The sequence below is a fragment of the Trichomycterus rosablanca genome, chromosome 3 (assembly GCF_030014385.1).
Source record: "Trichomycterus rosablanca isolate fTriRos1 chromosome 3, fTriRos1.hap1, whole genome shotgun sequence".
NCBI lineage: Eukaryota > Metazoa > Chordata > Actinopteri > Siluriformes > Trichomycteridae > Trichomycterus > Trichomycterus rosablanca.
This window is the reverse complement of record NC_085990.1, coordinates 35245703-35259112: the sequence shown is the minus strand read 5'-3', so window position 1 is coordinate 35259112 and position 13410 is coordinate 35245703. Positions and strand designations below refer to the sequence as shown.

The 13410-nt window shown below is 39.1% G+C and overlaps 1 protein-coding gene across 4 annotated transcripts in view; it reads left to right on the top strand.

Annotated features, from left to right (window-relative positions):
* The window catches only part of reck (reversion-inducing-cysteine-rich protein with kazal motifs), a 74502-nt gene that overhangs the window by 14333 nt on the left and 46759 nt on the right, over nt 1-13410 (top strand). For all 4 annotated transcript variants that reach the window (XR_010011224.1, XM_062991204.1, XM_062991203.1 and 1 more), the window contains exon 2: nt 7115-7173. Coding sequence is in view for 3 of the 4 variants with exons in the window: in XM_062991204.1 (XP_062847274.1) it covers nt 7115-7173 (59 nt within the window). In the remaining variant the exon portion in view is untranslated. The remainder of the gene's footprint in view (nt 1-7114; nt 7174-13410) is intronic.

Below are 13410 nucleotides of genomic sequence, written 5' to 3'. Positions count from 1 at the left end.
TTCTGTCCTCCACTCGTTACCTGTATTAATGGCACCTGTTTGACCTTGTTATCTGTATAAAAGACACCTGTCCACAGCCTCAAACAGTCAGACTCCAAACTCAACCATGGCCAAGACCAAAGAGCTGTCGAAGGACACCAGGAAGAAAATTGTAGACCTGCACCAGGCTGGGAAGAGTAAATCTACAATAGGCAAGCAGGTTGGTGTGAATAAATCAACTGTGGGAGCAATTGTAAGAAAATGGAAGACATACAAGACCATTGATAATCTCCCTTGGGGTCAAGATCTCATCCCGTGGGGTCAAAATGATCATGAGAACGGTGAGCAAAAATCCCAGAACTACACGGAGGGACCTGATGAATGACCTGCAGAGAGCTGGGACCAAAGTAACAAAGGCTACCATCAGTAACACACTACGCCGAGAGGGACTCAAATCCTGCCGTGCCAGGCGTGTCCCCCTGCTTAAGCCAGTACATGTCCAGGCCCGTCTGATGTTTGCCAGAGAGCATATGGATGATCCAGAAGAGGATTGGGAGAATATCATGTGGTCAGATGAAACCAAAATGGAACTTTTTGGTAAAAACTCAACTCGTCGTGTTTGGAGGAAGAAGAAGAACCCAAGAACACCATACCTACTGTGAAGCATGGGGGTGGAAACATCATGCTTTGGGGCTGTTTTTCTGCAAAGGGGACAGGACGACTGATCCGTGTTAAGGGAAGAATGATCGGGGCCATGTATCGTGAGATTTTAAGCCAAAACCTCCTTCCATCAGTGAGAGCATTGAAGATGGAACGTGGCTGGGTCTTCCAGCATGACAATGATCCCAAACACACTGCTCGGGCAACGAAGGAGTGGCTCCGTAAAAAGCATTTCAAGGTCCGTGTTGCCCAGCGACAGCCCCAAAACATCACTGCTCTAGAGGAGATCTGCATGGAGGAATGGGCCAAAATACCAGCTACAGTGTGTGCAAACCTGGTGAAGACTTACAGGAAACGTTTGACCTCTGTCATTGCCAACAAAGGTTATGTTACAAAGTATTGAGTTGAACTTTTGTTATTGACCAAATACTTATTTTCCACCATAATTTACAAATAAATTCTTTAAAAATCCTACTATCCATTTCCTGGATTTTTTTTTCTCATTTTGTCTCTCATAGTTGAAGTGTACCTATGATGAAAATTACAGACCTCTCTCATCTTTCTAAGTAGGAGAACCTGCACAATCAGTGGCTGACTAAATACTTTTTGGCCCCACTGTACATGTGTATGCAGTATAAGGCTGCACTCACAAGATATGTGTCAAAACCATTCTTGAATGAATGAATGAATGAATGCCTTTATTTGTCATATATACATATACAGGTGTACAGTACAATGAAATTCTTTCTTTGCATATCCCAGCTTTTTTTTTTTTAGCTGGGGTCAGAGCGCAGGGTCAGCCATCGTACGGCGCCCCTAGAGCAGAGAGGATTAAGGACCTTGCTCAAGGGCCCAACAGTGGCTGCATGGCAGAGTTGGCATTTGAACTCTCAACCTTTCAGTTGATAGCCCAAAGCTCTACCCACTAGGCTACCACTGTCCAATGCAATTCTTGCGCTGACTGCATCATTGTTTCCTATGGAGTAAGGTGGTACTGCTGACTTTGCTGCTCTACTAAATTGAGCATTAACCACGCAGATTTACCGCTTTGAAAAACGTTTTTTTACCGCTTGTTGCTGCGCTCAAAGTTCACTCCTTTTGAACTTTGACCCACTGACTTTTTCAAAGCATCGCCAAAGACACATATGGCCTTTTGTCTGTTCCAGCATGTGTACAGTATGTTCTGTGCTTACAGTGAGGTCCATAAAGACATTTAGCAAGTTTAATGTGGTCTGGACGGAGCCCTGACTTAAATCTATTGAGCACCTTTAGAACAAAATAGAATGTCAATTGTAAGACGGGCGTGCTCGTTCAACATCATTACCTTACCTCATAAATACTTTTTTACTGAATGGTCTCAAATTCCTGCACTGACTCTAAAATCCTGTGAAAGCCTTCCCAGAAGAATGAAGGTCTGAGAATCAGACTAGGCTTAAGTTATTATTGGGAATTTTTTTGTTATTAATATTTACCGGAAATGGGTGCTTTTCTGGGATTTTACTCTGGCTTGGTTTCATACTCTTGAATGACTATATATTCTCCTGCATAGAAATGTATTTGTGAACGTTTCCAGCAAAGAAGCCACTGCACTTTTGACATTTACCCCTGGTTGCTAAAGGGCATGGTACTTTGACCAGACAGGCAGTGAAAGAATGCAGTGTTTTATCAAGTTAAAGAAGACACAGTCTGGGAACAAATGCCCCCCTGAGATCCTACTTTATTTTTTAGTTCTCATCTCTGGATTGAAGCCATGTGGGCCCAGTGTGTCAGGGGCCAGCGTGTCTGCTGTTCCTCATGCTGCCCCTTTAAACACAAATGTAATCCAGAGCCATCATGTGTTTCAGGAGACCAGAGCATTACATCCTCTCATCCTCAGCCTCCCTTACCCCTCTTAGAGTCCTTCACTTTTGGCGTTTGTTTCTCATTCGTGTTTGATCAGCTTTGTTGGGCCTGTCAAAGCGCTGCCCTTTTAAGTTGGTTTCCAGTTCTACCAGAGCAGCCTGCTACTCTGGACATCATATTCACACTTTCACATGCTCCAACCTTGCAAAATGCTGTGTTGATTGCACTCTTCTTTTCCTGAGCGTGACAAAGCTGCTGGACCCTCTCTTTCCACTGCTTAAAAATAATATAGAGGAAAGAGAGGGGTTGAAGGGGGCTTCCTGTTACTTGTTGAAAAAAGGCATGGTTTGGATGTTTGCATGAAGGACTTTGCAGGAAGGGGGGGGGGGGGGTCTGAGAAGGAGTGGGGGTGAATTGGGGTGGGATGGGGGGGGGGGGGGGGTCATACAAAAAATTCCTTTGATGGGTCCTGTGGGTGGCAATATTCCTGTAGGGACACAGCAGTGAGCAGGTTTAAAATGGTAGCACATGGGAACTTCAGTGTGGATTTACAGTAAACACATTTGTCAGAAAGACATAATAATAACAATTATTATTATTATTGACTTATTGACTTGATCTTGATTCTGTTATGACCAGTTTTTACATAATCAGATTCTATAAATCTAATGTGTGTGTGTTTATTCTACAAATCCATATTATAATTAATAAATAAAAAATCATGGCGATCAAGGCACTTTCTATTTTTTACAGGAATTACCAAGCGCCTCTTAGGGGAAAAACTGTAGTAATTTAAGTAGACATGCATTAAGCCTGTAAAACCAAAGCTCTTTCTGTATTGTTGGTCCTGATTAGACACAGTATTGCTAACATGCTGAACCAATAAAATGTAGCAGTGGCGATTTCTCTAAGACTGCAAGGGAAGCTCAGCTTCCCCTAAAATGTCAAAATTAAATGGTCAAATATGTACAGTTGTGTTAAAATTTCATTGACTACAAATGCATTAGAACACGTTCATCTCGAAGACGAGTTCGTTCAGAATCAGCTACTTATCACAAATCGACTGACTCGATTTTGTTCACTTCTCATACATTCCCGTAGCGTCAATGCATTTGCCCGTAGAAGCTGAGCGTCTATTCACTTCAATGGGACTGCATGGAAAAGTTTTTTTCATTGCTTTGAAACTTGCCGGTCATTGGATAAATGCCACGATTTTGTCCAGCCCCCGGACGCTGAGCGTCTCTGGGGGTGAATGGAGCTGTGGACGGGTCTGGACACGGAGCTTCTGCAAGATGATTGGAGGATCAGTCGAAAGGCTGAATCCCGTTTTGATTGACAGCTATTTTGAGATCTACACGTCACACATCACATGGAGCTTCAGTCCCATCGCGGATTTTGCGAGTAAAGTTGAAAGACAAACTGCAACCCATTTCTTGGTATTTGCTTGGTGAAATTACTTGACCATTTCCATTGTTGTTGTAAATAAAACACACTCATAGTATTTGTTTCAGGACACTGGTCAAGTCCCTGGAAAAGACGCCTACTTGGTACGATAGGATCACAGGCCATTTTCTTGAGAAGGAACGGAGGGCAGAATTTATGTATAAATAAATTGACAAATTTTATGATGTAAGCCGACAATGAGCTTCCCCTCTTTGAAAGACCAGCAGCCGCCACTGAAATGTAGGTACCAGCACTGACACCGTAACGGTGGAAAAGCACCATAAGCAGGTCCCACCCGTGCATGTTTTCCCCGTGTCTGTGTAGGCTATCTCCAGGAGCTCCAGTTTCCTCTTACAAACCATAGACATGCAAGTGAGGTGAATTGGAGATACAAAATTGTCTGTGACTGTGTTTGACATTAAACTTGAACTGATGAATCTTGTGTAACCAGTAACTACCTGTCCTGTCATGAATGTAACCAAACATGACATTAAACCCTAATAAATAAATAATAATAAATAAATACTATATAAGAACCTTGATATATTAAAAAACATGTTTTTTTAAGGATTGTTTGTAGTAGAGCAGAGATTGTTTGTTTAGTGGCAGAGCCAATCTGTTATGCAGTTTATTTTTACTTTGTATTGTTGAGTACTATCAACTAGTCTCTAATTATTTGATTTTTCCAATAACTGTCATTCATCTCATGGCAGTTACCTGTTCAAACCTGACGCAAACCTAGGCAGGTATAGAAATCTAATTGGAGACCAAGATTTGAGGCTTTACGTAGCCTGATTATTGGGCTTAAATTCAGTTGCTAAATTGGATTATTTAAAGTCTAGTTTTACTTTTCACAGTATGATGTTTATACAAGAAACTAGATAATTGAGGAGTGGATGTAGATGATTATCCAGTGGATAAATTAGAATTATATTAAATAAACAGATAATTTAAATCATAAAGGAGCAAATAAACAGCATAATACATTTAATTTGAGGTGATGTTGAGTTTCTGGACATTGTTGAGTGCAGTCACTGCAGATTCCCATCACATCCAGCAGTCCAGCGGGAACAGCATTGTCTGCATGGCAGCCTCAAATTGACAGGTTTCAGCCTCAGGTGGTTGAAAAGTCAGCCATGTATTGTATTGTATTGTTTTCTACTCTGCAGTTACAGGCTTGTTGTGCAGACATTACTATAGACTTCATCTGTTTTAAGTGGGCTGTTTCAGGAATAGCCCTTTTTTTATTGGACAAAGAACATTCACAAGCATCATATTAGGAATCATAATTTATTTTAATTAAATAAATTATAAATTATTTGTATGCACATACATACACTTACTCTTTACTCTTACAGAAATCTGGTGTCAGCATGTTACAGAACGGCGCCTGCTTTATCAGGACCAGAACAGAAGAAGCATCCTGTACTTTCTCACTTCTGAAAGTGCCTGGTTGTTTCAGATTTATAACCCCCAACACAAAAACCAGAGCCAGTCCAGATACTCTCATCCACAGGCCTCATGACTCTCCTCAGAACCCATAATGTCAGTGAAGACCTTCACAGCACTTAGCCACTCAGCCATTTCAGCACTGAACAGAAATGAATTACAGCCTGTATCTCTGCTTCTCACACTATCTGGAGAGAAAGCAGACAGGTAAAACACAGACCAAACAAAAGCAAAGAAACAGATCAAATCACACTGATGAAAGGCTCAGGCTCTGGAAGAGACACAAATGGAGAATAGCCAAAGCTAGGCAGAGATAAAAGCACATCCATTTGATAATGAAGTCATTTTTGTGGAGGAGCATAAACAGATGAGCATATGTTTTGTAAAGTCTTCAAGCATTGCCGCGCTGTTGTGATTATCATAAACAATCAGTTGGGTTCTCTCGCAGAGAGTATGATCTTACTGATCTCAAATCGGCTGTATTCCTATGAGGTGCACATTTTATAAACAAAATCCCCCAGCTCTTTGAAGAATAAAAAGGTGGAGATCTACTTCACAGTCAGCATGTCTTTTTATTAATCAAGCCGCATTTAAATATTTGTACCAAAGGGTTCTAGTTTTGTACAATTACAATATATGTAGTACCCAATGAAGGGATACCACTTGGCATTCCCCACAATTCTTAAGAAGACTTACAAACTATTTCCAGACAACTTTAAAAATGCTGCTCAATCAGCATAATGCTTAAAGTGGTGCTAAGAATTTTTGAACCACAATAGTTTGACCAAAATGTCCTTAATATCAGTCATAAGCATTGTACACCTTAAAATCCTCATTATTCTGTTATAAAGGTGTGAAATATCATATTATAAAAGTATGAATCAAAATTATAATTATGTGACGATTGCAGTGGCACAGCACTAAATCACGCTCCCCGAGATCCAGAGTTTGAATCTCAGCGATGCTATTGGCTGGACAGGCATCTATACAGACATGATTGGCTATATCCAAAAAGCTGATGGTACACTCTCGGTGTCAGTCCCAATCCTGAATAAAAATAAATAGGGTTGGGTCAGGAAGGGCAGTTAATGATAAAACTGTGCCAGTTCAGCCATGCGGACCAAAATGACCCACGGCAGCAGTATGAATGTATGTATGTTTAAACCATACAGAGTTATTACTTATTAGTTACACCAGCTGAGGTGCAGTTTGTTGTGCAAGTATTTATGTCTATAATCAATTACAAATGACAAAACCATAAATCATTTCATTCTACATATTGCTTGCTCAGTGTATCCTGATGGACCAAGAATAGTTGATGAAAATGGAAAAAATTAACTTTAGAGCTTTAGATTTTGATATTGCTACCTAACTCAGGTTGTTCCCTGAGGTGTAAGAAATTGATATGAAAGATTAACATTGGAATGAAATAATAACATAAAAAATTCACCTACTTATGCTTCCATCCAGATTTTTAAATCAAAAGCATAAAAGCACTATTTTTTAGATCAATACATTTACAGTTAATACATACCTTTTTGTTGATTTGTAAAACAACATACAATTTTAAAAGCTAACTTTTAATACATTCTATCCTAAATATGTTAAATAAAATACAGGTTTTTGACCTAGATTGCTACTAAATGTTACTTAAGCCATGATCAAACATGTTAGAAGTGTGTTACAGTGAATATGACTAAAGTTTGTATTCTTGTGTTTTTTGTATGTATCTTCTCTATAGATTCCTCCTGCTGCCATCATGCCCTGGAGTATTCTCAGTGTAGGGAAGCATGCGATCAGGTAAGAAACCACCCAGAACTCTCTGGCACATTGCTAGATCAATTATTTGAAAATTTTATTTTGCATGTGTTGCTTAAGATTCCAACAGTGGCAACCTGGCAGTGGTGGGACTTGAATCGGCAGCCTTCTTATTACTAGTCCAGAACCCTTAATGCTGAGCTACCACTACCGTTTGTTTATGTAATATAACAAGTAGTGTACGACTGATCTTAGAGAAAGATGGCAATATAATAATAGCAACGATGATTAATAAAGATCAAATTCTTTGGTGTTAACTAGACATCTAACAGTGTGCATTTTCTACTATTAGAGAGCAGTTAGTTCCTACCTTACAGTCTGATTGGTTGAGAAGCATCGTAAAAGCACACAAACCTTGACTGTATAGTATTTGTTTTTATACATAGCGAGAAAAATGGATGACTTTGAGATAACATTTGACCTGCAGTCTGTTTGGGCAGACTCCTAAGAAAAGTGCAGACGAATATCAAATTCCATTAAAACTGACTGCAGAACTACTTAACACACTGGAATTGACTAGAAATCAACAGAATATGAATACATTTGTATTGTGCTAGAAATCAACAGAATATGAATACATTTGTATTGTGCTAGAAATCAACAGAATATGAATACATTTGTATTGTACATTTGTATTGTCTAGATAAAATAAATCATTTTGTTTAATTCTTAATTCATTTTAATGTTAATTTTTGTCCTTTTTCCTTTCATCCTAGCTTATTTACATGTTGTGTTTCAAACTAACGGTAATTGGTAGTGTTATAAAAACTAGATGCCTTTTGTAGCTTATTGTGTTAAGGCAGGCTAGTGAAGTGTTACCACCATTGCATAGCAACAACTACTTTATTGTAGAACTACTTTATGGCGGAAGGTTTATTTTGTTTCTTTATTTAATAAAAACTTTTGTATGAAAGAAATAGAACATGATGTCATATGTTATCGCAAATACCATCATGGCTGTGATTATTTATGATGCTCCTTCACAATTACACACTCCTTTTTGTAGTCTGTTGTTTAATTAGCTTATATTACAATTTGTTTTAGTTTACACACACCGCAGAGTACTAGTTCTGACTTTCACAACTTGGTCTTTAAGTGAGCTCTTCTGTATGTCTTTAGTTTTTATTTGGCCAAAAAACGCACGAGTTCATTTTTGGTACGCCAATATGCAAGGACAATCCATCACTTGTTATAAACAGTGAACGGAGCATTAGCACAGAATGCATAACCTTATATGCTGAATGTGTTCAAGGTTAGCTCGGCAAGAAATATATAGGCTGTTTGGATGAAACACGCGGAGAACTATTTTCTCCTCTTTGAAGTTGGTTGATGAGAGGGAGTGTGAGTGAATAAAAGTTCCGCTCACCCTTCCCACTTTACAGAGGAGCAGGTGAGGGCTCTTTCTATTACTTTTATTTACTGCAAAAGGAGAGAGAATGTGATGAGGCTAAGCAGACTTTCAGAGATTCCTGTCTGTCTTCTGAGCCCCAGAGACATGAAAGAGATCTGAAAGGACTTTCCGGGCAATCAGAAACAGCTGAGCCACTGGCATTACTTTAACCTTCAGCCCATTGCCAGAGTAAGAGAAAGTCCCATTTTTACTACAATGGCTGTCCAGAGAAAACACTAGATACACCAATACTTGCACCTGCTAGTGAAAGAGAAAGCAGCACAGTTTACAATGTGGGGTAAATTGTTATTTAATAATATTTATGCTAACAAAAATCAAAAGCAAGAAAGATGGTGACCAAAAAATACAAAAAAGTTATTTTAAATGGCAATAGAAAATGGGCTAAAGGGATACATATAGGGATGTCCCGATCCGATCTTAAAGATCGGGATCGGGGCCGATCAAGGCATTTTTTAACTGATCGGAATCGGCTTTACTAAACCCGATCGTAATCCCGATCTTTTGTTTTACATCAGCATGTCCGCTGTGTGGAAATACTTTAAATTGGAAAGTGAAACAAGTCCAGCAGCGACATAATTTCTGCACTGTGAGCGTTGCACGAGGCGGTAGGAGCAGAGCTGCGTTCATTACTGTACAATTTTACTGTTTATATAGTGTGTGAGTCAAGGATCACTCCGGTTTACAAAACAACGTAGTGATGCACTCGTTTAATAAATAAATAAATACACGGTATATTCACATATTGTCGGGAGCAGAACACTTTATTAACTTCTTCTGTTACGGTACAGAATAGCGGACAGCTAGAGTCAAGCACGCTATTCCATGCACTATGGAAGCCCCAAAGGGTCAAAACACACTCACTTCGCATAGAAACGTCCATTAAACCACTGTCACAATACAAGCACTTTAAAAACTGGCTTTCCTTCATAACAAAAGAGCCTTTCCATTTTATTTTGGTATTCAGGTTTTACTGTAATGCTTTTAAGTAACTTTTTTTCTTATATTCAAGTTAAGCTGCTACACAGATTTCTGTTCATTCTTAGTGTATCACTGCATTAAACAGATTTTTTTTTCTTCGAATGTAAAGTTTAAAGTAAAACTGTAATTATCTCACTCATTTTGATTGATTTTGTAAAAATACAAAAACATTAAGCAATAGCTTGGATGCAGCATTTTCCCCTTCAGCACTGCAGAGCTGTTTAGTTGTTAAACATATACATTGGATTAATTTGAATAACTGTAATGTACTTGAAGTGTGCACTGTGTGAACAGTATTATCCAGTTCTTATCTTGACAATATCTAGAAAATACAAGTATCGGTTTGAGACTCGGTATCGGATCGGGATCAAAATTAATAATCCGGATCGGTATCGGGAACAAAAAAACGTGATCGGGACATCCCTAGATACATACAAAATGGGAAAAAGGACAAAGTTCTGGATCACAGAAAAGGACCAGAAAGAACATTCTGTGAAATTATTGAAATAAATTAGACCCGTATAAACATACAGAAAGAATTTGACTGAGACAAATTAAATTGTTGGATAATAAGAACTTGAACTGAGTGAATTAAATTTGTCGGAGCAGACTAAAACCATTAGACACAAAGGACAAAAAAAGACATTATAAGTCCCTGAGAACAGATGGACGAAACACATTGGACCTGAAGAAATGGACTGAAAGGGTTAGACCCAGAGAAATGAATAGAAAGAGTTCCATATTATATGGAGAAATGGATGAAAAGAATTGGACTTGGAACTGGAGCAGTGGGAGGAAAGAATTGTACCCTAAAAAATTAGCAGTGAAGAAAGAACTGAACTGCCATGAATGTACAGATTTAATTGGATCTAGATGAATTGACAGGGATGTTTGACCTAAAGAAATGCATGGAAGGAAGACATTGAAGTGGGTGTAAATATTCGATCTCTAGAAATTCACTAAATGTATTGCAAGAATCATAATGAAAGAAGTTAATAATAAAATTGGACTTCGACAAAAAGACAACAGGCATTGGATTTGGACAAATGCATGAACAAAATCAGAGCAGAGAAATAAAAGAAAAGAACTGGAGCTAGATCTCAAGAGATTGACAACTGGAAAGACATGGCTGAGAAAAGAGAACTTAGGACTATAATGACACCTTGTTAGTGCTGGACTGCTGCAGTAGGTCTTCTGTGGAGAGAGAGGAGGCTTGCAGGCTGTGTCACTGTAATTGCTCGGCTATTTTATCTTAATGGAAGCCTAAAGCTTTGATGAGACAAGACCCTGAGCCCCTTGAAAGAAGCAGGACAGCTTTCTTTAGATGTTCTGCCTGGTACCCGCCACTGATTTAGCCTTCGAAAAGAAAAGAGAAGAACTTTTCTAAATGGACTGGATAGGTCATTCACTCGCAAAGCCGCTGGTCCTTTTCTGTAGTGTGTAGCTGGGCTCCTTTGATGAGCTGCCCAAAAAAATTACTGGCCATCACCTGCTCTTGTTTTACCTAAACACACTGTTTTTGCCCCAGATTCTGTAAAATTACCATGTATTAGTCTGCACCTAGTCAGCAACTGCAAATAATGTAATATTGTTATGAGCATATTTTGTTTGTTGGCACATGATTATAGCCTCACACTTTTTTTTTTCTTGATTTATATTAGAATAATATAAATAAGAGTTTTAATGTTTACACACTGTATGTCCAAGTGTATGTGGATACATGGTTATTAACATGGGCATAAATATGGATTTGTCTCCCATTTGCACAGCCTCCACTTGTCAGGAAAGGCTTTCCATATGATTTTAGTGTGTCTGTGGGAATCTGTAACCATTTAATTAAAATATCATTTTTGTGATCAGCCATTACCAGCACAAGTAAAACTGAACAAAAACATTGAACTCTGGACTCCTTTTAAACATGCCCAGTGCTTCATTTTACTTTGGCCGTATTTATATTTATATTTATTATGACTGCACTATTGTTTTTTCAATAAACTATAAAGTTGCCATGGTGATGGTGGACGCTGGCGCATTTGGCTGCCGCTACCGTTACCGTATTTTACCGTATTTTATTGTATTTTTATCGTTTTTCGTTTTCATCTTTTTACACACCTTGTGGATCTATTTCTTTTATGTTACTTTTGATACTTTTATTTGTGCTTTTGATACTTTTTGTTCTTTCTACTGTACATCGCGTCTGCGGCCGGTGGTGAACGGTGGATGAGTTTTCCTGGGATCGGCACAATGTTGAACTATTCCGTTGACCAGCTGAGGAAGTTCAACAACTGCACTACTCCATCGTGTATTTCAGTCATCAAACAGCTTGGACTCCTTCGCCGGCCTCGTTATATTCACAGGGGCTCCCGGAGAAAGCTTGTTTATCTTCGAAACGGTAACGCTATTCCATCCTTCTGGTCAGCCGTGCGCACTGTCGCTCCGCAAACACGTCATCAGAGCGCTGCTGCCTTGCACACCAGTAGCGGTGTAGTCTCCATGACAACGCTGTCCACGGAGTGGGATGGGAAACGCGGAGTGGACTTAGCAAATCTCCGTTCTCTTCCTCGTTCCTCACAGCCAACTACACAACAATACCACTTGAAAATGGCATTGCTTAATGTTCGTTCACTCAACACAAAAAGTACTGTACTCAGTGAATTTATATCTGACAGTGAACTAGACTTTTTCTGTCTCACTGAAACTTGGCATAAACCCTTGGATTATTTTACGTTAAATCAGACCACGCCAATGGGATACTCGTATATTGATGAACCTCGTATGGAAGGGCGAGGTGGTGGTGTTGCTGCAGTCTATAGGGATGATATTAAAATAACCACTTTGTCTTTTCCTGCTGCTCTTTCTTTTGAACACCTGGCTTTCAAGTTGTCAGGGCCTACTCCTCTGGTCACTGCTGTAGTTTATCGTCCGCCAAAGCCAAACGCTTCCTTTCTCTCTGATTTTTCAGATTTTTTAACCCAGCTTAGTGCCCTCTCATCCTCTGTACTGCTTATGGGTGATTTTAACATCCATATTGATGACAACAACTGTAAATTTGCCAGGGAATTTTTGGAATTGTTACAGTGTTTTAATTTCACACAACATATACATTTTCCAACTCATAAAAAAGGTCATACTCTTGACCTTGTCTGCTCTACTGGTGTCCTAGTTCATCAGCCGTCCAGCCATGACCTTACTGTCTCTGATCATTTGACAATCATCATGGACATTGAGGTCACTAGGCCCATCACTAGAGCTAAACGTAAAATATCCTTCAGGAATCTTCAATATATCTCTCCCTCTGCTTTCTCAGATTCTCTTGTTAAAAAGATGTCTGTCTGTCCTGTACTGTCTAGTAATTCATCTGACCTTGTCGATTACTATAATGACATACTCGCCTCATGTCTTGATGAGCTGGCTCCTTTGAGAACCAAATTTGTTTCATTTAGTCATTCCGCACCATGGTACACAATTGAGCTTCACCAAATGAAATCCCGTAAACGCCAGCTTGAAAGACTTTATAAGAAAACCGGTCTAACAGTACATTATCAGATTTATTCTGATTATCTTCAACATTACAAAGACGCTCTTACGGCAGCCCGATCCACTTACTATTCCGAACTCATACATGCTGGATCAACAAATCCTAAGACTCTCTTTTCCACAATAAATAAACTTCTCAAACCAGTTGACAATACTACCAATTCCTTTACAGTTGACAAGTGTAACTCTTACCTCTCATTTTTTCAAACAAAAGTTGAGAATATCCACAATTTTCTGACAGTTTCCCCTGTCATCTCTGTTTCTCCGCCTATCTCATCTCAATTTATTACCCA